This window comes from Madurella fahalii (assembly GCF_045866475.1).
Source record: "Madurella fahalii IFM 68171 DNA, scaffold_2, whole genome shotgun sequence".
Classification (NCBI taxonomy): Eukaryota; Fungi; Ascomycota; class Sordariomycetes; order Sordariales; genus Madurella; species Madurella fahalii.
The window spans coordinates 389,623-414,076 of record NW_027263972.1 but is presented as its reverse complement, the minus strand read 5'-3'; the positions used below and the strand labels follow the sequence as shown (position 1 = coordinate 414,076).

The 24,454-nt window shown below is 55.8% G+C and overlaps 8 protein-coding genes across 8 annotated transcripts; 3 read left to right on the top strand and 5 right to left on the bottom strand.

Moving 5' to 3' along the window:
* Positions 1-1,554: 1,554 nt before the first annotated feature.
* On the bottom strand, positions 1,555-3,184 carry LAP2_1 (Leucyl aminopeptidase yscIV; the record flags this gene model as incomplete). The annotated part of the gene is made up of 2 exons (XM_071058296.1): positions 1,555-2,284; positions 2,367-3,184. 2 exons carry the CDS (start codon positions 3,182-3,184, stop codon positions 1,555-1,557), a joined length of 1,548 nt encoding a protein of 515 aa, XP_070914397.1.
* Positions 3,185-4,814: 1,630 nt separating this feature from the next.
* On the top strand, positions 4,815-6,051 carry MFIFM68171_02873 (inorganic diphosphatase; the record flags this gene model as incomplete). Its single annotated transcript, XM_071058295.1, has 5 exons — positions 4,815-5,033; positions 5,106-5,225; positions 5,304-5,647; positions 5,706-5,789; positions 5,856-6,051. The coding sequence occupies 5 exons, from the start codon at positions 4,815-4,817 to the stop codon at positions 6,049-6,051; spliced, it is 963 nt and encodes a 320-aa protein (XP_070914396.1).
* Positions 6,052-7,881: 1,830 nt separating this feature from the next.
* Positions 7,882-8,255, top strand: MFIFM68171_02872 (uncharacterized protein; the record flags this gene model as incomplete). Its single annotated transcript, XM_071058294.1, has 2 exons — positions 7,882-8,014; positions 8,074-8,255. 2 exons carry the CDS (start codon positions 7,882-7,884, stop codon positions 8,253-8,255), a joined length of 315 nt encoding a protein of 104 aa, XP_070914395.1.
* Positions 8,256-8,462: 207 nt separating this feature from the next.
* On the bottom strand, positions 8,463-9,769 carry MFIFM68171_02871 (uncharacterized protein; the record flags this gene model as incomplete). The annotated part of the gene is made up of 2 exons (XM_071058293.1): positions 8,463-9,353; positions 9,419-9,769. 2 exons carry the CDS (start codon positions 9,767-9,769, stop codon positions 8,463-8,465), a joined length of 1,242 nt encoding a protein of 413 aa, XP_070914394.1.
* Positions 9,770-10,474: 705 nt separating this feature from the next.
* On the bottom strand, positions 10,475-11,313 carry MFIFM68171_02870 (uncharacterized protein; the record flags this gene model as incomplete). Its single annotated transcript, XM_071058292.1, has 2 exons — positions 10,475-10,801; positions 10,921-11,313. 2 exons carry the CDS (start codon positions 11,311-11,313, stop codon positions 10,475-10,477), a joined length of 720 nt encoding a protein of 239 aa, XP_070914393.1.
* A 410-nt stretch (positions 11,314-11,723) lies between these two features.
* MFIFM68171_02869 (Zn(2)-C6 fungal-type domain-containing protein) lies at positions 11,724-14,061 on the bottom strand (the record flags this gene model as incomplete). The annotated part of the gene is made up of 5 exons (XM_071058291.1): positions 11,724-12,303; positions 12,367-12,717; positions 12,772-13,085; positions 13,160-13,864; positions 13,927-14,061. 5 exons carry the CDS (start codon positions 14,059-14,061, stop codon positions 11,724-11,726), a joined length of 2,085 nt encoding a protein of 694 aa, XP_070914392.1.
* A 2,643-nt stretch (positions 14,062-16,704) lies between these two features.
* UTP5 (Small subunit (SSU) processome component) lies at positions 16,705-17,940 on the bottom strand (the record flags this gene model as incomplete). The annotated part of the gene is made up of 1 exon (XM_071058290.1): positions 16,705-17,940. One exon carries the CDS (start codon positions 17,938-17,940, stop codon positions 16,705-16,707), a length of 1,236 nt encoding a protein of 411 aa, XP_070914391.1.
* A 2,325-nt stretch (positions 17,941-20,265) lies between these two features.
* On the top strand, positions 20,266-23,221 carry BDF1 (transcription initiation at TATA-containing promoter protein; the record flags this gene model as incomplete). Its single annotated transcript, XM_071058289.1, has 2 exons — positions 20,266-20,369; positions 20,443-23,221. 2 exons carry the CDS (start codon positions 20,266-20,268, stop codon positions 23,219-23,221), a joined length of 2,883 nt encoding a protein of 960 aa, XP_070914390.1.
* Positions 23,222-24,454: the final 1,233 nt, after the last annotated feature.

Genomic DNA, 24,454 nt, shown 5'->3' with positions numbered 1-24,454 from the left:
CCCAATAGGACGAGATGCGAACGGCTGTGTTGCAGCGAGCGGGCGGCCCAGGGCTCGGCGAGGAAAGCTTGGCCTGCTGTGCCCTGCGACTAGTGAGTAGAGATGAACCACCCTTTGCCGCTTGGCGATCCCAAAATCCGGCGTTTCCCACCTAAAAACAACGACAAGTAGATCTTAGCTAGTCGCGCCTCGTTTTCCCCGACGGCTTCAGTTTTGGGGCCAAATCAAAAATGGTGATTATCAAAGCCCAGTGAAGCCTGTGGCCGGCGAACTCAAACCCTGGATGCCAATGGTCGGAGCCCACGTCGCTGTCTCTGAGAATCCACAAGGGGAGCCGTTGGTTGCCCACGAGAAGTGTTGTGGACCCCTGACAGCTATGATGCGGTTACGCTGTGAGGTTCGGTGCCTAACAAAAAGCCGCCCGCCGTCAGGCGACATCATTTGCGCCTCTACTTGTCCCGTTGTTGGTCGACTGAGCCGATTGATTAACTAGTGAACGCCAGCCAACCTTTGGCTTTCTGTGGAGAGCCCGTCAGCGGACAAGATGGGGAGGATTCAATGCCCTAGGTAATCAGGTGGCTAAAAATTCTGCCCGCTTGTGCGGACAAAACGCGATGGGAGGAGCTGTCATTGGTCTTGTCAGCCACTCGAACTCCGAGCACAATCATAGGAATGACGACCTGGAATTGCATTCCTTCAGCATCGCCACAACAAAATCCCGCTGCCGGACTGAAGTCACCGACGGTAATATCGCAACAATAATGTGGCGACTTCCGCTGTCCTGAAATACCCTGTGTCTCTGTCAGCCTATGCAATAAGTTTCCTGCTCCAAGTTACCGGAGAAAGAGGGGAGTCATCTACCGCTAAACGGCTGGTCTCTTTCGGATATCGAACCAGAACTGAAGTCGTTGTTAAGATATTTAATTAGCCTGCGAGGGACTTGTGTTTTAGCCAATCTGCTCTGATGACTGTAATCTTACAGGGGTTTTTTTTTAAAAAAAAAAAAAAAAAAAAAAAAATTTGGAGAGAAAAAAAGGGAAAACATTTCATACATAACTTACCTAACCACGTAAATTATAAAACCACATTAGAAGGGCTGCAATACCACCGGCAAGAATACAAAAATAACAAAACAAGATTGCTACCTCGGTTACGCCACACGTGTGCAGAAGATATGCCGTTTCACAGTGAACTCACATGAGCTACCCGCCATGCACACACACTCCCCTCGACACGACCCAGCAGGTGCTTTACCCGCCTCGCCAACCTAACACAGCCTCCGGCAAGACGACTACCGGGCATAGATTAATTCACCTACCTCTTTCATTAATTTTCCAACGTCACGTCAGAGCCGAACATCCACCCAGGTTCGACAAAAGATCCAAACACAGGAACCAATAAATAACCATCATCCATTGCGGCATTACATATATTATATATGAGTCATCCTGCTTCGTCTGAGAATTGGTATATACATTAAAGCACTATGATTCATAAAATAGCTCCTTTTTTTAAGGCTTGTTTTTGTTTTGTTTGTTTTCTTCCCTTCCCCGGTCAGATGAGAGCGCCGCCGCCGCAAGGGCTAGAAGGGGAGTGTTTGTGGCCGTGGCCATGACCCTGCCTGTCGGCGTTGCGCTTGAGCATCTTTGCGCGGTCGGCCTCCCAGCGGCGCTCATTGATGTTGACAGCCGGCAGCGACTCAAAGCTGCGGGCGTACTTTGCGACCGAGTGGGCGATGGCCTTGGTGTTGAGCAGGAAGGCGTCCATGTTGAGGTTGTCGACAGTGTCGCCCGCCCTGTGGTAGTTGACATCGTAGGCAACGCCGACCTCGCCGCCAAAGAGGGCCGCTTCCTCCTCCGTCTTGGCCACCTCGGCACCAGTGAAGAGACCGCCCGAGGGGATGCCGTTCTCGATAAAGGCGGCGTAGTCGGACCGGCCGCTGAACTCGGTCGGCACCGAGGGGAAGCCATTGCTCTCGAAGAACTCCTCAAAGTCCCTCTCGAGGACGTCGGAGCCGGCAGGACCCGTCAGGTTGAAAGCGTTTCCATCGCCGTCGTAGATGCCGAGGATGTAGTTGGGGCTGGCAATCATGTCAAAGTTGAGGTAGGCCCGGATCTTGGCCATCTCGGTCTCGGAGCCGTTGATCGAGTTCATGTAGAAGTAGGAGCCGAGCAGGCCAAACTCCTCTGCGCCCCAAAAGGCGAACCGGATGGCGTTGTTGACGCGGAACTTTGCGAGCGCCTTCGCGACCGTCAGGATGCCGATGGTGCCGGAGCCGTCGTCGCTAGAAACGAGAGAGTGTTAGCACGCACAATTTTTCAAGAAGGAAATTCAATTGGATATTGCGGATAGAGGAAAGCACTCACTTGATGCCCGGGCCGGCGGCGACAGAGTCCGAGTGACCGCCAACGACCAACACGTTGTCGTGGTCGCCCTGCTTGGTCTCGGCAATGACGTTGAAGTTGACGCGCTCCTCGACGGTCGCCTCGATGTTGAGCGTGGCCGTAACGGCGCCTTGGGAAAGCTGCTCCAGGATGGCCTGGCCATCCTCCTGGCTGATGCCCACGACGGGGGCATAGTCCAGGAACGGGGTGCCGAGCGTACCCGCGAGCGAGCCTTCGACGTTGTTGTAGATGACGATGGCGAGGGCGCCGGCAGCCTTGGCGCTCAGCGACTTTTCGCCAAAGGTGCACTCGCCACGCGAGACCAGGGCAATGTTGCCGGCCACCTCGGTAGGATAGTCGGCGGGTGTGCAGCCCAGATTGGCGAGTGCGACGATCGGGGCCGTGGCCTGGCCGCCGGGGGTGTAGGTCATGATCTGAGACTCGATCGACTGCTCGCCGATGGTGAGCTCGCTGGAGCCCTGCGAGAAGATCTCGGTGAAGGGCTGCTTGACCACGTTGTAGTAGTTGAGAGCCTTCAGCGTCTTGTAGATGTAGTCGACGGTGGCATTGTGGCCGCCGCTGCCAAAGGCACGGTTGCCGCCGTGGGCGTCGGCCAGATCCTGGAGCTTCTGGGAGCCGGCGAGCAGGTCCTTGGCCTTCATCATAGACTGGAGCTTCTCTGAGTCGACGAGAGGCTTCTTGCCGGGTCCGCCGTGTCCGCCGTCAGGACCGCCGCCGCCGGCGGCGCTGACCAGAGCGGGCAGCGCCAAAGGAAGGAGCGAAGCGGTGGTGAACCTCATCCCGGATCAGTAGTCTTGGGCGTGGCGCGCTGTTGGGCGTGGGAAATAAGGACAAGGAGAGGGACTTGGGGTGATGGACATGGCCGACGAGGGCAGAGGCAGAGGGCCATTTTGAACTTGGTCAGGACGACCGGGGGGGGGGGGGGGGTCTGGCCGACTCCGCCACTCTCTCGCCCCTCGGACATGGACTATCCGCCGGTCAGCTCTGCAGATTGTTTCCATGGCACGCTCGCCGCCTGGAGGCTGCAAGGCGCCATTCGGTAGCCCAATCGCGTCTGGGCGCGGGGCCAGTTTTGGGAGTTGTTGCAACGCTCGGGCGAGCAGCTGCCTTCCCGAGTAAGAATCGGGTCGCTGCATGGGTCATGTACCGGTCGCCGCTAGATCCGCTACGGCAGGTCCCTACGGCGCCTCCCACCGGGCTTCCCAGGGGCTTCCTGGGGGTGGTGTGGGGATGAGCTTGGCCCGTCCCAGCGCGGGCTGCGGAACCGTCAGCGGGGAGAACGACCCGGCCTATCAGAAGCTCTCGCCGCCGTCAGCAATCCCAAGAGCAGCCGGAGCTAAGATAACTCAATTAATACCTTCCCGAACCCCGCTGCGATTGCGGAATACCCATGTCATGCACGCGTGCGCAGCTTGGCACTTGCTGCCCACCTGCTGATCCTGGGGGTGAGTGCCGGCCGGAACGGCCATGGCAAGCAGTCGGTGGCGTGCTGGGCACTGGCACTAACTTATCGGCCTGCCCTAGGCACGGTAGAGTGCATCACCTGCCTTACACTACGTACCGCGGATCACATGCTGGGTGCAAAGCCAGCTAATCTGCGAATCAAAAGAATGCCACGGGTATTTGCGAAGCGGGACGCCCCGGCCGGCGCTTCAGGCAAGCCCAAAGTATCCATGTATGTTCAATACCCGATGCGTGCCCCTTTGCTGAGTGAGAAACTGAGTCAGCACACCTCTGGTGTCTGGTGTCTGTCTGTCTGATGTCTGATGTCTGATTTCTGACCCCTGATATCTGATCCTTAATCTCTGATCCTAATTTTTGATGCCTGGTGTACCTGCATGGGAGGAGGCAGATCGGACCTTTCTCGACCTGAGATGGCACTCTGATTCAGCCATGCATGCAGTTCTCGCCGTAGATGTTGCATTCTATTCGAGGTAGTAATACCGCCATGGCCTGTTCAACCAATGTCCCGGCCAATGCCCGCCAGGCCACCCTGGGTTCTATATTTCTTGTCTGCGCCGCCGGACGTGACTAAGTCGCCCCAATTCTTTTCAGCCCGTGCCACAATACTCTGGCTGCATGGCCTGGCCGATAGGATACGGCCAGTCCACCGCAGCGGCTCTGGTGCAACGTCAAATCGGACGAGTCGCAGTGTCCGGGAGTCCCATCTACCCGGTTCTAAGGAGCCAGCACTTTTGATTCAACTTGTGCTAGCAGCAAAAGCATTGCGTTGCATGCAACCAATCATCTGCCCGTCCCCGCGATGCTGCAGCAGTTTGAAGATGGCCGGTGACGTCACGCCGGTGCTTGACTTTAGAGCTATCGAGACTCGGACCAACACACACCCTCTCAATCGCGTTGGGTGACTGAGGTACTACCATTTTCAACCCTTCCCAACTAGAGTCGGCCATGGCGACGGAGGATTTGTACGGCAAGACTCCAAAGAGCGAATACTCGGTCCGAAGGTCGGGCCGCCCATTTACAGACTCGTACCGAGTCTACTTTGAGCGCACAAAAGACCGAGTGCCTGTCTCTCCCTTCCATGACATCCCGCTGTATCACGACAAGGATGCGGGCGTGCTGAATATGGTGGTCGAGGTTCCGCGATGGACGAATGCGAAGTTCGAGGTGTGCCGGTTTTTCTGCCACATGTTGAAACACAGACGGTAGACCCTGACCCCCATTACTCTAATTCAACAGATTTCGACCAGCGAAAGCCTCAATCCAATCAGCCAAGACATGCTGCGCGAGGAACCGCGCTTCGTCAAGAGCTGCTTCCCATACAAGGGCTACATCTGGAACTATGGGGCTTTTCCCCAGGTACGCACTCGCCTGTGCACGTCCCGTTTTTCATGCTCATAATCATCAACGCGACGCACGTCACTGACACTCTTCCAGACCTGGGAGGACCCCAACCGCAAACACCCCGACACCCACGCAAAAGGCGATGACGACCCTCTCGACGTTTGCGAGATCGGCCGTGCCATCGCCCAGACGGGTGAAGTGAAGCAGGTCAAAGTGCTGGGCATCCTCGGCCTTCTCGACAGCGGCGAGACCGACTGGAAGGTGGTGGCCATCGACGTGCACGACCCTCTAGCCGACAAGCTGCACGACCTCAAGGACGTCGAGCAGCACCTCCCCGGCTTGCTCGATGCCACGAGGGACTGGTTCAGGATCTATATGGTTCCTGACGGGTATCCGCCGAACGAGTATGCCTTCGGCGGCGAGTTCAAGGATAGAAAGTGTGTTGGTACAGCCCGTTGGGTGGTGGTGCAGAGAGGGAGGACTGACTGCGCCCAGGTATGCCAAGCGAATCATCGACGAGTGCGCCGATGCGTGGAAGGAGCTTGTTGAGGGAAACGCTAAACATGGGAAGATCTGCTTGTACGCTTCTTCTTAAATGGCCTCGCTGAGGGTCCGAGTTACCTAGTATGCTGATGTTGGCTGCAGAGACAATACCACCTTGTCGGGCACCCCTGGAAACATCGACCCGGACACGGTTGACTTGCCACCTGACCAGGACCTGTCTCCCGCGCCGATCAAGCAGGACCTTGATGAGTGGTTCTACGTTGATAGAAGCTCCTTGGACACGGCCGTGGCCTCGCTACAGACGAGCGAGTTACGGATTGTTTTGGATATGTGTTAGGATCATGTGGCCTCGCCGTGAGGGTGCGGAGCCTTAAGGCGCCCCTGAATGAAAATAAATTGCCCTCATGGGTTGAGTGCTTGTCAAGGAAGGAACGGACATTTGCCCTTGGTTGTGCATTCTGTTTTCAAGGCGGTTGGTCATGTTGGTTCCGGAAGCATTATCAAGGATTTGGTAGCGGGACCAACAGCCCTAGAGGAACCACCGAAACACCATATCCTCCCGAGCTATCATATATTTAGGTTCCTTCATTAAAGAGGAATTTGATGCGATGTTGGTTGCGTTCTCTTTCTGAGTCAAGCTGCAGAATTCAGGTGCAGGTTAAGCGACATTCGGTGGATTATTCTCCCAGGAAACTCTGAAGTTTGGGACGTCAAACAGCGGTGCGGCAGCGCCAAGATTTTCACCTGTGCCTGTGAACTTTATTAAGCTGGGTAGGATCATGGAAGGGGGTCGGTGAAAGCTATTATACCAGTTGATTCGCTTGTTGCGTAGACTGTTGGCTTCGCGTCCAGTTTCCATGACCCATTTACGCCTTCATTCTGCTGACCAAACTCCAAGTAAGGGCCACAAGCGACTCGCAAAATGTCCTTGCGCTCTCCAATGCTGCGAGGGTATGAAAGCTATCCGTATCCCGCGTGGTTGTCAAACCAGGCTATCGGGTCAACAAGTGACATCCAACTCTGCAGGTCAGAGCAGGGGTTACCAAAGAGAGGAGACTGATGACCAGGATCCCTCTCGTCCTCCACATGGATGGTTTCTTCATTGCCCAATAGGAAGGGTCCTTTGCTCCAGGGGAAGTCATGCCTGGTGCCGCGGCATCCGATACTCGTGTTTGGAAACTTCCAGACAGAGGCTCAATTTTCCGGCGAACCAACGTGTTACCTTTATTCAGCCACCCACCCACATGTTGACAAATGCCGGCAATTCGAGCTCGCTAGTTTGACAGTGCTAACTTAGTAACTCTCTCCAATGACAGGATTAGACGGGAGAACTTATAGGAGAAGGTGGTACAGCGGTTAAGGCGACCATTTCACTCGCCAAATCGCCCACATACTGGCTAATGCTGCACCGTCGTTGTTTCTTGACCGTAATCGAAGCCAGCTGCGAGAGCCTTGAACTAGTCTTCACAGACGCTCCAAGCGCTTGAGCATCGTCCATGCATATTATGCTATCGTAGTGAGCTCTGCCGGATCTCAGCCCATTCATTCCCGTTTGTAATGGCTTCTTCGTGAGGATGCGTGACCGCCTGATAAATTCGCCTAAACGCCAGGGATTCCCAGCCTTCTCCTCCCTGTCATGCAAGGTTTGCTGATAGCGGTGAATCAAACACCTATATAGCTCATTCGCCGGTCAAGCGCTGCCAACAACCACTTTGCCACAGCAGCGCGCCTGGTTGTCATCTCAGGCCAGCTCGTAGGCGCGGATGACCCGCTACAGCCCCGGTTGGCAGCGGCTCTGCGGCCCGTCTCACTTCTCATCCTCTAGGTCATCGAGGGCCGTCTTCATGTCTGGTCATCGCATAGAGACGTAATCAGATGTGGAGGAGGCAAAGGGCCAACGTTCATGGAAGGGGCTGCCGACGAGCCGGTAGGATGGTGAACGACCTTCCGTATAGGGAGGCAAAGAGCGAGTCTGTCAGGACGGCAGGCTAATAGCAACAACATCATGGTCGATACTCTCGAATATTGTTGAAGATTGTCTATAAATAAGGGGCACATCGCCGCCCTGTCTCTGTCAATTCCAGTCCATCATCGCCTCATCTCAAGCAACACACAAGCAATCCCGCACTCCAAGCTCGTTTGAAACCACTTCATCGACCTCTCCAAAATGAGGTTCACCGCCGCCGCCTCGACCATCATAGCCATCGCCGCCACTATCACGGGTGCCCAGGCCCAGTTCGCGAAGCCGTGCAACGCCCCGTACGATGTCTGTGGATGGACTCTGGTTAACCAAGAGTTTGGTGCGTTTTCCAAGTCTCATCCATTCTCTCAAGCCGTGCTAACACACTGTGCTACACAGCCTACAATCCCGATGTCCTGGCAGCCGCTGCTCGCGCCGCGGGCCAGGATGCCAGCGACAGGAGGGTCATCTACGACTCGGTCTACAACTGCCTTGTGGGCGGTGGCATTGTGTGGAACCGCGCGTGTGCCAGAGGCTGCAACCCTCCGGACGAGGGCCCCAACGCCGACTGCATGGCTTAGACGAACGACGGTGATGGATGCAGAGAGAAGAGGGCAGAGGCCCTTGCGGTCGGATTATCTTTTAGTCGTTAGATTGTCGTTTGCTTCTTCTATATTGTAACCGCTGGCCAGCCATTCGCTCGTTCCCAATCCATTGTGCTCTAAAATATACAACTGGTCATCTCCTCCCCCTTTATTACCCCTGAGTCCAGCAGACGCCGCATCACCTTACCTTCCAGATCCGAAAGTGCCAGGCAGCTCTACCGCCGCCCATTCTCCGTTCTTCTTCCCACCCTCCCAATCCCTCTCCAACCCCCTCCCCGCCACCAGGTCTCCTTCCGGACGCCAATCCCCACGCGAACCCACATCCCCCCCATACCCATTTTCAGTATTACCACCACCACCACCACCTGCACCAACACCCGCAGCAGCAGCAGCAGCAGCAGCAGCAGCAGCGGAAGCACCCCCGCCAACAAACCCATCAGACCCCGCCCCATCGACCGCAGCCTTCCCCTCACCGCCCTCCCAGCGCAAGCCACCACCAGCCGCAATGCCCCCGCCGAAGTAATACCCAGCCATCCCCCATCCCCCTCCCCCTCCTGCCCCGCCCCCTTCGCTAGGGTCCTTCCCAACCCCTTCAATCTCAATACTCTCGTTGCCCACAGGCAACTCGATGACCCGCGCGACCGGGCCCGTCCCATCCATGTACCCCGCCGCCATTTCCTTGGTGAGCACCAGGCTATCGTCCGCCGCGAACGGTTTGTATTGCTGCTGGTGTGGTTGTAGTTGTTGTTGTTGCTGTTGTTGGAGGAGGAGGATGTCGCGTTCCTTCCTGCGCTTGCGGGCGACTAGCCATATCAGGAGCAGGGCGAGCAGGGCCAGGAAGAGGAGGGAGGAGACGGTGGCGATGGCTACTTTGGCCGGGGTGGAGAGGGCGTGGGCGGTGTCGGTTGCGGGGGTGTCTTGGCCGTCGTTGCTGTTGCTGCTGTTGTTGTTGTTTGTGATGGCTGGGTTTGAGAGGGTGGGGTTGGTCGTCGTTTCGGTTGTGGGGACGGCGTTGGGGGGTTGGGAGGGGGAGATGGAAGAAGGCGTGCTGGACGTTGTGAGGGTACCAGTGGACTGCGCGAGCGGATGGATCATCAGCAACACGCCAACCTGGGATCCTCACGGTTCAAGAGACTCACCCCCGAGTCGCTACCCCCAGGCACGCCCGTGAACCTGAACCGCGGCGAATAGTCGGCGCTCCCCGAATCCGTAATCTGCAGCTCGTACGAGTCCGTAGCCAACGTTGTCGGCGGCGTCCAAGTGTACTCCTGGCCCTCGTAGTCCGAGACGATGACTAGTACAGGCTGCAAGTCCATGTCGGGCCCGTTCATCAGCGTGACGGTCACTGCGCCTCGGTTGTTTGTCCATGTTATTGTGAACGGGATGCCGGCTTCGATGTAGTAGTCTTCGTTTGTGAAAATGACGCCTGCGAGGGCAGCCCTCGGGAGGTGGGCCAGTAGTATTGCCCATAACGCCGATTTGATGGCCATGTTGGGCGCGGAGCTAAACCAGAAATTCAACTTTGAAAGCCAGTTCGGCACTTGTCCTCGTGGAAAGTCGTGATTCCGCCGTTTCGTGAGACTCCCCGCAAACCTAATTTACCTTACACGAGCGAACTCTCTGATGGAATCACGAGCATGAGAGACCTCGGGCGGAAAAGGTGTGGGAACACGCCAGGCGAAGCAAGTTCTAAAGTCCGCATTACCGCCTCCCCGCCGGAGTCTTTGGGGAAAAAAAAAAAGAAAAAGCCTAGCCTGTCGTAGGTGGACGTGGCGTCCAGCCTCCTTATCTATCTCATGTCTTGGCGGAAGGGCGCCGTAGATGTGGCTTCGTGGCACTGCGTCCCATGCGAAAGGCACATATTGGTGGCGCCATCTCGGCGCGTCAATCTCAGCTCTCGGCCGACCAAGACTCGCCGAGCTGAATTGATGGATGGGCTAGCCACTGTTTCAGGAGAGCCAGTGAGTCACCTGATTGGCAAGCTTGTGCGACGTCGACGTGGCTTCGTGTGGGCCGTTATGGAGATCGACAAATGGGCTGCTACCGCATAGCATTACCGCGACACAAATCAGATTGCATACATCTCTCATTTGGTATAGCTAGGGCCACCCGAGAAGTGCAATCGTCGCTCGAAGAAAGAGATCGCGCGCGCCACCACCCCTCCCTTACCTCTACCCATCTCACACCATAATAACTCAACCTCGCCCCATGCCCGCAGGGGCCTCACATCGACCCCATGAGGGGTAAAACCCGACCTGCAACTGCTCAACAGACGCGACCGCATCGTCCGGAGCAGCCTTGTCTCGGTTCTCGTTCACGACAGACACGAACAAGTGGAGCGCCAGCTCGGGCCGCGCCACGCAGCTGGACCTGCTCCGTGCAGTCTGCGGCCCTGTGTCGACAGGCCATACATTCATGGTCAGGTTGAAGACGCCGCGGTAAGGCTGGCCGCTTCTGCCGTAGGGGAGGGTGGTATTGCTCGCCGAATCGGTCGTGGTGGGTTTGGGTGGGGAAGAAGGTGGCTTTAGAAAAGGGGGTCAGTTGGTGGTGTGGTAGGTCGCAATTGAAATCTACGAATGGAGAGGAATGGGAAAGGAGGAGAGAGAGACAAGAAGTGTCGGGAGACCTCGAAAGAACTGACCGGCAGGTAATCAATCGCAACCTCGACCTTATCGACATAGCTTCCCCCGTCCAAGTTGAGCACCCCCGAGACCTTCGCCGCGATAAACGAAAAGTCCGTGCCGGCGGGCAAATTCTCAAAGACCAGTCGCTGCCGGCACTCAATGTATCCCCCAGATTTGGGAATGCGCGCGTTGGGAAACGCCACGTGGTCCCATGACATGACAGCGGCGCATTTTGCGGTGCCCGGTTTGGCGGTGATACCGCTTGCGTCGAGGTCGAGATAGTCGAGGGCGCTGGGCGTCGGTTGGCGGGTGATGAGGGCCAAAGAGGTGAGCGGGTGTGCTTGGACCAAATTTGGAAACCCGCCAAGGGCCAAGGCGGCCATGGAAAGGGATAGTCTTTCGAGCAGCATCACGGATGGTCGTGCCTAGTTGGCGTTGACTCGGTGCGCGATGGAGGGGCGACGGCCAGATCACCGATCCTCGCAGTGTAGTTCCTCAGAGAGCGGAGCGGAGAAAACAGGAGAAGATGGCGAACTTCTAATCACCAGCTAACATGCACCTAGGTTGCAATCGATAGCTTCAATGGAGCAGTATTCTCACCGAGCTTACTCGCGTGAGCTGGAATCTACTCGTCCGCAATCAATAGCCTAAACTATCACTGCAACACAGGATAATTGCTAATCATACTTAATCAGTCGGACGGGAAAAAAAAAAAAAAAAAAAAAAAAAAAAAAGGGAACCTGGACACAACTCAACTGTTCCTTTCCTCGCAGAGTCGCCTTCTCCCGTCATCAAACACCATTACAATTGAACGCAAGCATCATCTCCCCGGCTCCGCCTCGCTCTCATCCTCCTGCAACGACAAGTCGTCCAGCGCGTCCAACAACTTCCCCATTCTCACATTTTGCGGATGGACCCACTGATAAACCGGCCATTCCATGTGCACATACTCGGGCTTGACTTCAACGCCCCTGAACTCGCCCTTTATCCGTGAGATGTCGCTCATCAGGTCCGTGTTTTCCGGGTCGACCAGGCCGCTGATCATATTAAACATCAGGGCGCCGAGGTAGTTGCTGCGTCCTTGGTCATGCAGGCCCTTCAAGCAGAGCAGGAACGTGGCTGCATCGCGTCCCGCGGCGGCTGGCGAGCCCATTAGCGCTTGGATCATCCGGATGGAGATGGATCCTAGCAGCATGAGGTAAATGTTCAGTATCACGTCGGGAAACTCGAAGCCGTGGCGAAGGTAGTAGAGACGGATGACTGTCTCGAGCCGGGCGCGGGCTATGGTGCCCATCTCCTGAAAAGTGCGGCCGTTGACTTTCAGGTCCTGTCCGGGCGTCTCAGGCGTGGGGTTTCCCCAGGGCTCCAGGAGCTTGATTAGGACGTGGTAGTATTCCATGCTGCACGGCAAGTTAGCGACTGGTAAAAGTGAAGCCATGTTTGGCGCGGTGCCAATCACTCACTGAATTCGCAGTTGGTGAGGCATAGCCACGCAGCTGGGATGGAGCTCTTTAGGGAGATTCGTGTACCACGCGTTTAGTCTCTCGCAGAACCCGAGCACTTGCTCCAACGACGGCGGAGGTGTGTCGGGATCTTCGGGGGACGGGCGGACCTGGTTGATCTCGTTGGCAATTACATTGAGCTCGGTTATGGCTTTCAAGCAACGACCTAGATGCACAGGGGTGAGGTCTCTCTGCAGAGGATACCTGATGTATATTTCGCCCGTGACTTTGTGCGCCTTTTCATAGTCCGGCAAGGGAGTTACAGGTGGCGCCAGAACAAATGGACGCCTGAAGTAGGAATAGCAGATCATGCTGTTGCCGCAGGTTAGCGATGCGCTCCGCCGGTGGCCCCCAGGGGACACGAACGATTGCCAACTGAACAAGCTCCAGGCAGTAAAGGCACGCGCGATGCTGATTTTGGTGTCTCCCTTCTCCTGTTGGGTAAAGAGCCCTAATTCGCGCGCCATCTCCGAAGCTTTCTGGACGAATGGAATGGCAAGCTTGTCAGCGCCGTCTGCACCATACCGCAAGCTTATAACCAGAGCGGCCCAAATGGTTGTCAGCTTGGGCTTTCCCGTCATCTCAAGCTTCCAGGCCCTCTTTGCTTCGGCCATGAACGAGTATGAGAGAGAGCGTGGCGTCCAAAACTCGACGCGCTGCGGATCGCTAGTAAGACCGTGCTACATGGTTTTCAGCGTTCAGTTTGTCATGCGGTGATGGGATAGTGTTCTGGTAGAGGACCATGGCGACTTACGGCACCAGTTGCCAGGATGGCGTTGACGAGCAGAGATGAGCAGAAGCCGGTGCTCCCCCTGGCTAGATCGTCCAGGAACAGGTCTTTCTGGAAACACGGCGACGTGGGATAGTCAAACTGAAGGTAGAGAGACAGAAGTCTCGACACCAAGGCGTCATCAGTGGTTACCGAAGTCCACCTGGCTGCCCTGACCGAAGCCAATCGAGGATCAGCAATCTGGGCGGCGTGATATGGCATGCGGTACACATGTGGCGGGATGGATGTGTCAAGTGGCGGCGAGGGGAGAGAAGCGATCTGTGACCGGGTGTGCATCGCGGGATCAATGTCGAGGAGCTGCGCAGCGAGGTACGGATCCTCGGGGTCGTTGAACACTGTGGGCCAGTTGGCAAAGTCAGGGAAGCAGTAGCGGAATCTAGTCTCCGGGGCAAGACGCAGCTGCAGGAGGAGATCACCGTCTCTCACATAACGTAGGATGGATTCCACGTCGCTCCCGGCGCGAAGCCGGCGGAGGATCTCGTTGACCTCTGTTTGGTCGCGGGTCCTGAGTAGAGCGTAGAGCTCCTCCTGTGCGGACACCCGATCCCGGATCTCGTCAAACTTTCGCTTTAAAGCTGCCGACCGCGACTCGGCCGGGTCGGCGCTGATGAAGACACATTTTCCGCCGTTGGCGACGCACGCAGAGCAAACAGGCCAACTCCCATCGCACTGGAGGCAGACATGCCATGTCAGCAAGAGTCATTCTGTTTCCGGACGGCCACAGACCCTACCTTGATCTTTCGCCGCCTGCACACCTCGCAGGCAACCTTGGTGTGGGCTTTCCGCGGGGCCGATAGAAGGCCCGTCCCGAGGTCAACGCCCCCGGACCGGGGGAGAATGGGCCGCGGGAGAATGGGCCGGGGCATTTCTGTGATAGCCTAATTTAGGGGACTCTCACTTGCGTGGTTTCGGGGCGCTCACCAGGGATCGAGCTTGGTTAAGAACCCCGTCTAGGGAGGCCCGCGGAAAGGGGGGATCGACAGAGCCATCGGCAGCCACTAGTGGACGGATTTGAATCCCGAGGGAAACAGCGAATCACGGTCGATGCCAACGACGAACAAACCCCCCTTGGACGCTTGAACGGGAACGGAAACATTCATACGGGGCGGTGTGTGTCTCGTTTTCCCTCTGCGAGGCAGGAATTCGTTATCAGCCGCGCTCGAGAGCGGCCTCAATGAGCCTTTTTCAGGCGTGGTAATGAATTTGCTGATATCGATTGGCTAATGGTATTTCATTCCTGGTCTTTCGTGGGGATGTGGTCTGTTACAGTACCGTGGTCCAGGAGCTAGCACCACAACTCCGAGCCTTGCCCGAACTTTGACCAAGCGAAAAAGAAACAACCACTGCCCGCAAACACGTCATTTCCATGCAACAAGTCCTCGTCTAGGGGGACACGGCAGGGCGGTACATGTCCCTGGCTGGATTCAGCATCCTCCTCAGAATTTTTACTGGCCGCCGGATCCCGAAAAGGAGAAATACAGATGCTGTCATGGGAACCGCGAATCTTCTACATAGTGCATGTTGAAATCGTCCTTTTTCGTCCCGACGATCACCCGGATATCGAATACGGATACGACGAAAGCGGTCTGGACACGACCATGGTATTGTTGATGCGCTTGACGATGCATGCCTCGGTTTGGCGAATGCGATTGGTAGTTTGCGATGCAGGTTTGATCCATTTGTAAGTTTTCATTTTCTGATCGTGATCATTAGCATACGACAAACTTGCGGTTTGCGCTAACTCACCGGACTGATCAAGACTGTCACACTCAGATGCCCCGCCCAGGAATTTAGATATCAGCCAGTACACTAATTTACATTTCCACAGTTCCCCATGCGCAACCGATAGGTTGGTTTTGATCACCGCCCTCGGTGGCCGCTCTGCTGTCTCGGGCGGTTGTGCTAAAGAGATTCGGTCTGCGAGCAACATAATGTAATTATCTCTTCCGAATCACCGTATGGCATTCGAGATTGGAAGCCTGTCTGGCGGCTCGTAGCTACGCATATATCACAGGGAACATTGACTGGCAAGCGATTGTCTGAAGTGGGAGTAAGTCGAGTAACTGCCGACCGGCTCTGGGCACAAGTCTCTCAGCCATATGACAATGCATCAGTGTGAAGAACCTGTAGCAGAAGGCAGGGAACTGGATGACTCATTATCGTGTTCACGCGATTGGTCTTGGAAAAGCAGCTGCAGGTCCTTCGGGTATGTCCGGCCACTGCCCAAGATTATGATCGTGAAGAAACGGAGATTCAACTACTGCGTAACCGCAATTCAGGTTTAATTCGCGTATAATAGTTACCGCGCTGCAGAAGTAGGGAACCTTGGTTTGCAAGTCGGGTTGGAAAGCAGGGACGTTGCAGCACGTCGTTTGGCTCTGTCAGGCAAGCGCCGAGCCACACCAGTGCAAACAGGCTTTAGATCCTTTTATCAGTCGGAACATTAGAAGATATTTAGGGTTCATAGCCACTATTTTTGCAGGGTCACCCGTGGGCGTAATGGTCAATAGTATACTCTGCCTCTTTCGCGCCGCTCGACTTGGCCAGAGAATCTGCGGTACACACAATATCTTTACCCTTCGGTGCCTCGGCAGAGACTTTCATCTTCTCGCTACTGTCATTCCAGTTTTTTAACAAAATTAAAATATATTGAGATAGATTACGATAATTGCTCAAGTTGTCACCCTCGGGTCTCAGTTTTTCTGTCGTAGACCCTCGCAATTACCCCTTTTCTTGACTGCTTCTTAAGGGTTGGTTAGATCTTCCCTTCCACTTCTTGTAACCCTGACTCTTTGCTGTAATTATCATCCCCTCCTGGATGGAACTACTCAGGCTAATACATAGTGCTCCTTCAAGAATGTCTCCTACTCCCTAGTGGCTGGACTGTTTGTTTTAAGAAGGCCGGTGGATTTCTTTCCATGTGGCGCTTGGCACAAACCGGCTGTCCCGACTGACGGAAGATAGCATGTGTCGGGCTAAGGAGCAAAGTGTGGGATTGACGTATGAGTATGAATACTGGTAGAAATGATGCCTAACAACAATAACTGTTTGTCCACATAATGATAGGTGCCTTCATCTGGGTTTAACTAACTATCCGGGGGGCCTGTGAGGGTGACAAGCATAGCGCGCACCCTGTCAATATCGACAACTACGATGTTGCGCTGCTTTCTGATTACACAGGCTCATTCCTCAATAAACCGAGCCAACAATGCTTCGTTTGTTCACGGTAATTAGGTCCGCCGAGGAAAATTGAGGAAATCCCTTACGATTTCTATTAGCTTGTTCCCGTCTTGACCCACGTAAAGATTGATTTTACCCAGCCCCGCATTTACAAGAGTTTGAATGCCAATCGTCGTGTTCCAGTCATAGGACTGAAAGCCATCGCCCCTGTAATTGATTGCTTCAGATTGGGTATGAGCAAGCCATGTAAATTACCATTCCACGGCAAAACATCGTCTATTTTGCTGTTCATATGTGCCGAGAACACCGTAACCCAATCTATCAAAGTCCTACTTCCTTTTTGACAGCCTTTCGGACACTCTACGGACTTTCGCGGGTCGCCGAGAGTCTTCGCCTTCGCTCTCCTCCTCTTCGTCCTCGACATCGTCATGGTCGACCTCATCTTCGTCGACGGACTCTGCATCTGCAAGCTCCTCCTCCACGTCCTCTTCAAACTCTTCGTCCGACTCCTCCTCCGAGTCAGAAATGACACCCGTCCCGGCCGGGAAGTCATCTTCGTCGTCCACAGCGCCCCTTGCGGTCCCGTTGGTGAGCGCTTTACCTAGCGCCTCTTGCCCTTCCACGTACACAACGCCCGGCTCGTCGGCGTCTTCTTCTTCCTCGCTTGATTCCTCTTCCTCTCCAGCCCGATTCCGGCCAGACCCAGCAACCTTGATTGATTTCCGGAACTTCATTTGCGAATCCAGCATATCCAACTTCCCCTTGAGCGCTAGGAGACTAGATAAGCCTCTTGAGCGCTCCTCCAGAACGCGGTTAAGCTCCCCTAACCGAGCGACAAGATCCGGCTGTGTGACAAGCGCTCCTCCGTGCGCAACTAGAGTCCATTGCATCCACCTCATAAGCCCAAAGGCTCGACCGGGCCGGCGGTGCATGCGAGCCGAGAGTTTGGACAGCAGAATGCCGGCAAGCGATGAATCCATACGGTTAATGGTGTTCTCGATGATCTTGACATCAGTAGTCTGCAGGCAAGACTCGAGGAGGTCAGCGTCGTCGGTCCGGAGGGCTTGGTTTAGAACTGTGCCGAGCGAAGTAGCACTAATCGGGGCTGTAGGGCGCTGCCGCACATCGTGCCGAGACGCCTGAGCTGTTGCCTGCGCCGCAAGCGAAGCAGGAACATCGATTGTCGAGCTGCCGCGAACAAGGTCGCCGAAGGTGGGCGATACGGGCTCGGCGTCTGAGTTGTCACCTCTCTCTTGCATCACCGCGTCCTCGTCTGCCTCCTCTTGGTGGCGTTTTACCTCCGGATCCTTTGTCGCGGCCTTGAGCCTCACGGCCTTGTCCTCGTCTTCACTTGCTCCCTCCTCGTTGTCGGATGGACCATATTGGCTGGCGGAATCGCTTTCGGCGTCAACGGTTTCCGCTGGTGGTTTCGACGCTACTCTCGATGACAATCCGGTAGACACTGCTGTCCTGCTCTCGTCGATTCTTGTCTTTATCGAATTTTTCGCACTTTGCCTCACCACGGGCTTCGCGATGGCTGTTGCGGACTTTCGTTTCGTTGACATGGTTACGATCGGCTTGGAGGTCGTCGCGTGAGCTAAGTTTACTCGCGGCGCCGGTGCTATTGGAAAGCAGGAACCGCAGCCTCGCTATTGGCTGACTGCCAATTGCAAATGAACTGAGGACCGTAATATCACCAAGCAGGGTTTGGCCCAGGCGACACCTTGGATTCTAGGAAATGCGACTTGAACGTGCAGTCACTGTCGCACGATCGAGCGATGCAGCAAAAATTTCGGACATGGCCCGACTTTTTTTTTTTTTTGGTTTTTTTGGGAGCTTATCTTGGCAAAGCAACCCCCCTATCTCCTTATCGGAAGTGGCTCGTGCATCGGTTTTTGGCCCCGAGATCCCCGTGATCGTCCATGTGACCTTCACCCCGGAGAACCAGGGATGAGTCATTGTAAACCTGAGGCAGCACTTTTGGGCACGTGGAGAAATCCTGGACAGGACTGACAACTGCGATTGGATAAGAGAATGCTGTGCCGAGTGCTGCCTTCCGTCTTTCCTCGACGCCGGACACCTGCATTCTGATCAGACAAGTGGGTCTGAGTAACTGCGATTGGCCACTGCTTCTCGAGCTTTGCCATCCCTGTGGCCGCTTCGAGCGGAGAGGAACCCGACGACAAATCGAACCCAGCCCGATCCCAGGTTCCCGGACAAATTTGCTCACAAAAATGCGTCCCGTCCTGTCCGCCGCAGTCCGAGGTACATTCTCATAGGTACCTCAACCCCAGACACGCGCCCAACAAGGTTACCCCACGACGCGACACGTTCCGATGGACGCCGGACGGGCAGCTACCTAATCATGCACCCAAGCTCTCTGGCGTCCCTTGCAGCAACATACTCGCGTCATTCTCGCGTGGCCCCAGGGACTCAGCGTCATTTGCGACACAGCGCAGCAGCTGTTTCAGGAAGCAACATGGACGCTGCCCACCGTTGCTTCGCATCAATCTGCTCCAGCTACCAGTTGCAGCGCTTGGTGCCCTCTCCCTGCTGTTGCAAGAGTGCTGATTGCCGTGCTGGTTGCCTATGCCGGAAGCGTATGTCTCCTCTGCGCGCGTCAGGGCAGGCGAGGTTTCCCTTTCTCTTTGTTGAAGCTAGACAGGTAAAGCAGGTCGCCGTATGTTGCGCGTCGCATCCGGCGATCGCCGCGCTCTGTTCAGCAACCGCGTTTCATTCTTCCGCTGTGCACATCAGGCCTTTCGTTGTCCACTCGTCAAGTATACGTGAGCAGGGCAGCCTACAGTAGCCCTACAGTAGCTTCTAAGATGCCCATAGCCATCTCGTTTTCCGAGTGTCGTAGAAGAAGGATAAACCAAAAAATCAAGAAAGTCGTGGTACTTCTTACAGCAGAACACTTTGTGCCCTCCGTGTCGCTTGCGCACGGCCCACCCTGCCTCTGTGTGGCCAACCAGACGCCTCAAAGCAGCCTCGATAAGCCCAGTGAACCACTCAGAGGCGGAGCAATGGATGAGCGCTGGAGCTGCACAGCTGTGATAAATAGCCACGAGCTGCCGACCGGGACTGACATGCATTTTCAACCCAGAAATTTCGCAAAAGAGGTTGCGGTACCAAAACAAAGCCGCCGCCTCCCCCACCAACCACGAACCACAGCCAATCCACGGCCGACATTCGACTGGACCGGGCACGCCCAGCAACGGCCACCTCTTTTTTTCCTTCTGCCCTTTTGACTGAACAGATCACGGCCTCCGTTTCTCGGCCCCGTCTTTCCTCCCGCCCTACAATCCAGCCACCGAGGATCGTGCACGGCCTTCCGCCTGAGTTTTTCCTTTGCCGAGAATCATTCAACTCGCGAGGCTGGCGCGCAGAAGTCTATAATTTTCAGCCTTCCCCCCGGCCCTTTTTTCTTCGCGAAGCTGTGAGTGGTTGCCTTTTATTTTTTTTTTCCCTCTTTACTTCCCGATTTCACCTTTCGCGATTCCACGCGTGCGCACGTCCCTTCCCCGCCACGCAACCACCCATTTGCCTCCTTCCGGAATTCCTGGACCCGTGCTGCTATCGCCACCGCGCCATCGCCGCCATCGCCGCCATCGCCGCCATCGCCGCCATCGTCGCCATCGTCGCCATCATCGCCATCGTCGTCGTAGCACGCGCCGCACTCTATAGCCACAGTGCAGCGCATTTTCGCATCCGCCTCGCCATCATTTGCAGACAGTTGTTGCGACTCGCAACCTACGATCCCGCCTTTCTTGCGCCGTGTTCTGCACCTTTGGTCCTTTTCGCGTGACATGCGCATCGCTAACTCGATCCGGCCCCAGCCGATTTGATGTCGCGTCGCACTTGACTTGCGCTTCTACCGAATGGCAGTCATGACCACGCAACAATCAGAAGGCGCGCTTCTCAACGAGAAGCCCCTCCAGACCACGCTGCTACCAGCAAAGGACGTCCTCAATGGCACTTTAGAGGTGAATGGGTAGGTCGCAGCACACCCCGTCCCATTTCACCCGCGCTGTTGCATGGCAGACTAACTCGGTCTTCTGTTACAGCCACACTTCTCCGCACCCAGAATCCGAGCCGGAGACCGCGCCGAAGCCCCACGACCAGACACCTCACATCGCCGACCTTGAGCGCAAGGAAAATCAAGACGCTTTCTCCACGAATAAAGCTCTGGCTGGCGAAGCAAAGAACGAACATCAACCGACAGATTTGAAAGCGGATTCCGAGCAAGACAGTGCCGCCCCCAGAACCGAGACCAAGATGGAAGAAGCTGCTGCTGACCCGGCCGACACCAACATGCCTGATGCACCCGTCAATCCGGCGCCTGAGGAGGAGCCATCGAAACAGGTTGCGCCCGAGTCGCAAGCCCAACCAGAGCCCAAAACCCGATCCAAAGACCAACCTGAGCCGGCCGTCGACGCAGCCGACACCCCAGCTGTGTCTCCGATGGACACATCCCCTCAGCAACCAGCGGCCGAATTCCCCTTGCCCGACGAGAAGAAGGACGTGGTAATGGCGGATGCGCAGGAGCATACCGAGCCGCCGCTTGCTGCGGATGGGTCGGACGGCACACAGGAGACTGCGCTGAGCGATGTTCCTCCTGTCTCTCCGGTCGGGGATACCATCAACTCGGCGGCGGGCCCGTTGGCGAACGCTCCCGACGCGCCTGCAGACACACCGCCCGCCCCCGCAACCGCCGACACAAGCATGTCGGATACCGCCCAACCGTCTGCCAAGGTTTCGCGTGAGCGAGACATTGACAGTGAGGACGAACCAGTCGCCAAGCGAACCAAGGTTGGGCACATAGGAGATCAAGTTGAGGTCAAAACCAACACGGCGCAAGACCGGATGGATGTTGATCGGCGGGCTGACAGCGGATCGGCGTCGCTTTATCGCGAGAACGGAGAGCCCAAGCTACTAAACGACGACTCACTCGATGACACCCCGTTGACAGAATGGCAGAACAAGCAGATCCGCCAGGTCCTTGCAGGCGTCAAAAAGACCAAAGCCGGCCACAACTTCCGGCTGCCCGTCGAGCACCTTTGGCCCGGCCTATGGGCTGAATATTCGGCAAGGGTTTCCAACCCGATCGATATTTCCTTGATGGAGAAGCGACTTCGCGGCGAGATGGATACGTACGCAACTATCGGCGATTTCAAGCGTGATCTCGACCTACTCGTGACGAACTCGGTCACATTCAACGGCGAGCTTCACGAGGTGACGAATTCGGCAAGAATCTGTCGAGAGGCCATTCTCAGCCGGATGGGGGGTTACACCGCGGTCGAACCTACCAAGCCCGAGAGGAAGGAGTCGGTCAAACAACACACGACACGGCACGTCGAACCTCGCTCCGCCGTACCGCCCGCTCCCCCGGCGGCCCCTCGTCGTCCGTCCAAGGGCGCCGCTACAAGTCCGTCCCAGAAGCCGGCCGTGGAATCGCCCGCATTTGCCATCCCGGCCAACAACAATGGCGTTCCACTCATCCGACGGGACTCGAGCAAGCCCGACAGCCGCGCGAAGCGGCCGGTTAAGCCCGCGCATCCCAAGGATTTGGTCTACGATACGAAGCGGAAGAAGAAATTGCCGCTCGAGCTTCGCTTCTGCGATGATGTCCTGACCGAGCTTAGGAAGGCAAAGCACTACGACATCAATGCCGCCTTCATGCAGCCCGTTGACCCTGTCGCCTTGAACATTCCCTCGTATCATAAGATCATTAAGAGGCCGATGGACCTTCAGACGATGGCCAACAAGCTGGGCTCGGGCGAGTACACGACGGCAAAGGAGTTCGAGAAGGATTTTGACCTCATTATCAAGAATTGTAGGACTTTTAATGGCGAGGACCACATCGTCTACGAGCAGGCGCTCAAGCTGCAAGATCTTTACAGGGCTGAGATGTCCAAGAAGGATGAGTGGATGGCCAAGCATGCGCCCGCCGCGCAAACCGCGGCGAGCCATCTCAAAGAAGACTCGGAAGATGACGACGCGGATTCGGAGGCAGAGCCGGAGCAGGATGAAGAGCGCAAGGCGCTGCAGCATCGCATCGCCACGATCCAAAAGCGGCTCGAGGAGGAGCAGAAGAAGATCAACGAGATGGTCCTTTCCGGCACGTCAGAACTCGCAGATGTGGAGATTACACAATCCGTAGTCGCTATGCTCCAGGTGCAGCTCATTCAGGAGCGGAACAAGTTGGCGAGTCTGCCAGCGAAGAAGGCAGGAAAGCCGAAGCCCAAGTCTAAGAAGGCGGGTGGCGGAGCCGCCATCTCTGGGAAGAAGGCGTCTGTCGCCGGCGCAGGTGGTGCAGTGGGTGGAGCTACCAAGAAGGCCGGGAATAAGAGGCCAGCGCCCAAGAGGAAGATAGGCCAGCTGGAGAAAGAGATGATAGTCGAGACTCTTGGGGAGCTCAACTCGCCGTATCTTGAGAAGGCTATTGAGCTCATCAAAAAGGACACCGGGGCAGGCGAGAACGACTCGGGCGAGCTCGAGTTAGATATCGAGTTGCTCTCTGAGGAAGTTCTTGTCAAGCTCTACGACATTGTCATCAAGGCGTTCCCCAATCTTCGAGCTGAGAAGGAGAGGGCTCTTGCCCCCCCTCCGCCTGATCCGCCGGCTGCTAAGCCCAAATCGACGGGGAAGTCAAAGAAGAACAAGCCCATGAGCAAGCTTGAGCAGGAACGCCGGATTCAGCAGCTGAACGAGCTGAGAGCCCAGGCCGGTCGCCAAGCTTCTGGGAGCCAGGAGCCGATGGAGTCGATCGAGGGCAACGGCAATGATGCCGTCACTCAGCCCGAGCGTGAGAGCGAGGACGAGGTGAGCTCCGAAGAAGAGTAGGGCAGCTTGAACGAGGGAAAGGCGTCCGGACCACGCCACGGCCAAACCAGCACGCTCTAGGTTACCTCGAGTCGATCCAAAGACCCGAGCCTTGGTCCGCTCATTAGCTTTCTTGTCTCTTTGGACGAGATGAGGATACCACTCGGCACCTTTTTTGAGTTTCGCCAACCGACACATGCCTCGTAATGACCATCGCAACCACACTTGCTGGCGTCGGCCAATCTCTCTCCCCGCTTCTTTGACTTGTAGGAATACTGTGTATATCATATTTAAGTTCTCTGGTCATTGCGCTGAGAATGGCATGGCCGCTACTTTACCGGCCGCAATTTTCAGGCAACAACCTTCGGGGTGGTGGTCATTTTCATGGGAGACGGCCGAGAGTATTGGGATTCCCGGACAAAAGGATCATGGGGAAAAACGAAATGAAAGTGGCTACCCTCATCATGCATACCATTGCACTGCAATTGGCATTATCGGCATGGTTTTCACTCTCGCTGCTTTGCTTTACTTGCTCATCCCTGAGCGGCCCCGACTTTGGCTGAGCCGGTGCATATCTTAGCAGAGCAGTAAAGTGAGTTCGAGAGAGACGGAGGAAATTGGGGAGTATCGGAGTTGCTTGAGTCGGTATCATGACCGACTGCTGAGCTGGCGTTTGCGACGTTTTCATCGCCCCAGCTCAGTGGTTTGTTCATCAGGAGTTTCCGGTCCTTTTCTTCTTTTTTTCCTTTTTGCGCGCTCTGACGCTTTTTAAGGTCGTTTCAGTGAAGACGGCCTAACCGGCCGTTCTGCCAACACCAAGCTGGCGAGGCTTGGCATGGTGTCTTTTGGTGGCCAGACCGAGGCGGCGATGTGATGGGGTTGATGGTGGAGAGCGAGAAAGCAGACCGAGACAAAAAGACCTGAGGAAATAGGAGCACTGCTTCCCATATCTGATTTAACTGGCACGCCTGTGCTCTGTTTCGTGCGCTGTCCAGTTGACGTGCCATGCCGTATCTAAGCTTAGGCTGGGCTTCCGTGATGTGCTGTCCTTTGGTCGAAGCTGTGATGCAGAGTCAGTGAGGCTGTTCAACGTCGAGGATTAATGGAAGGGCAAGGATATAGAAGAGGAAAATTTTGAGACCGTCCGCTCTTGAGGTAGCAACTGAGCTGTCCTCCGCGGCGGTGAAAAGCCCGCTGGTACTCATGGTATCTGCGGCGGCATCATCGAGATATTTCTCTGCTCGCCATCTGCCC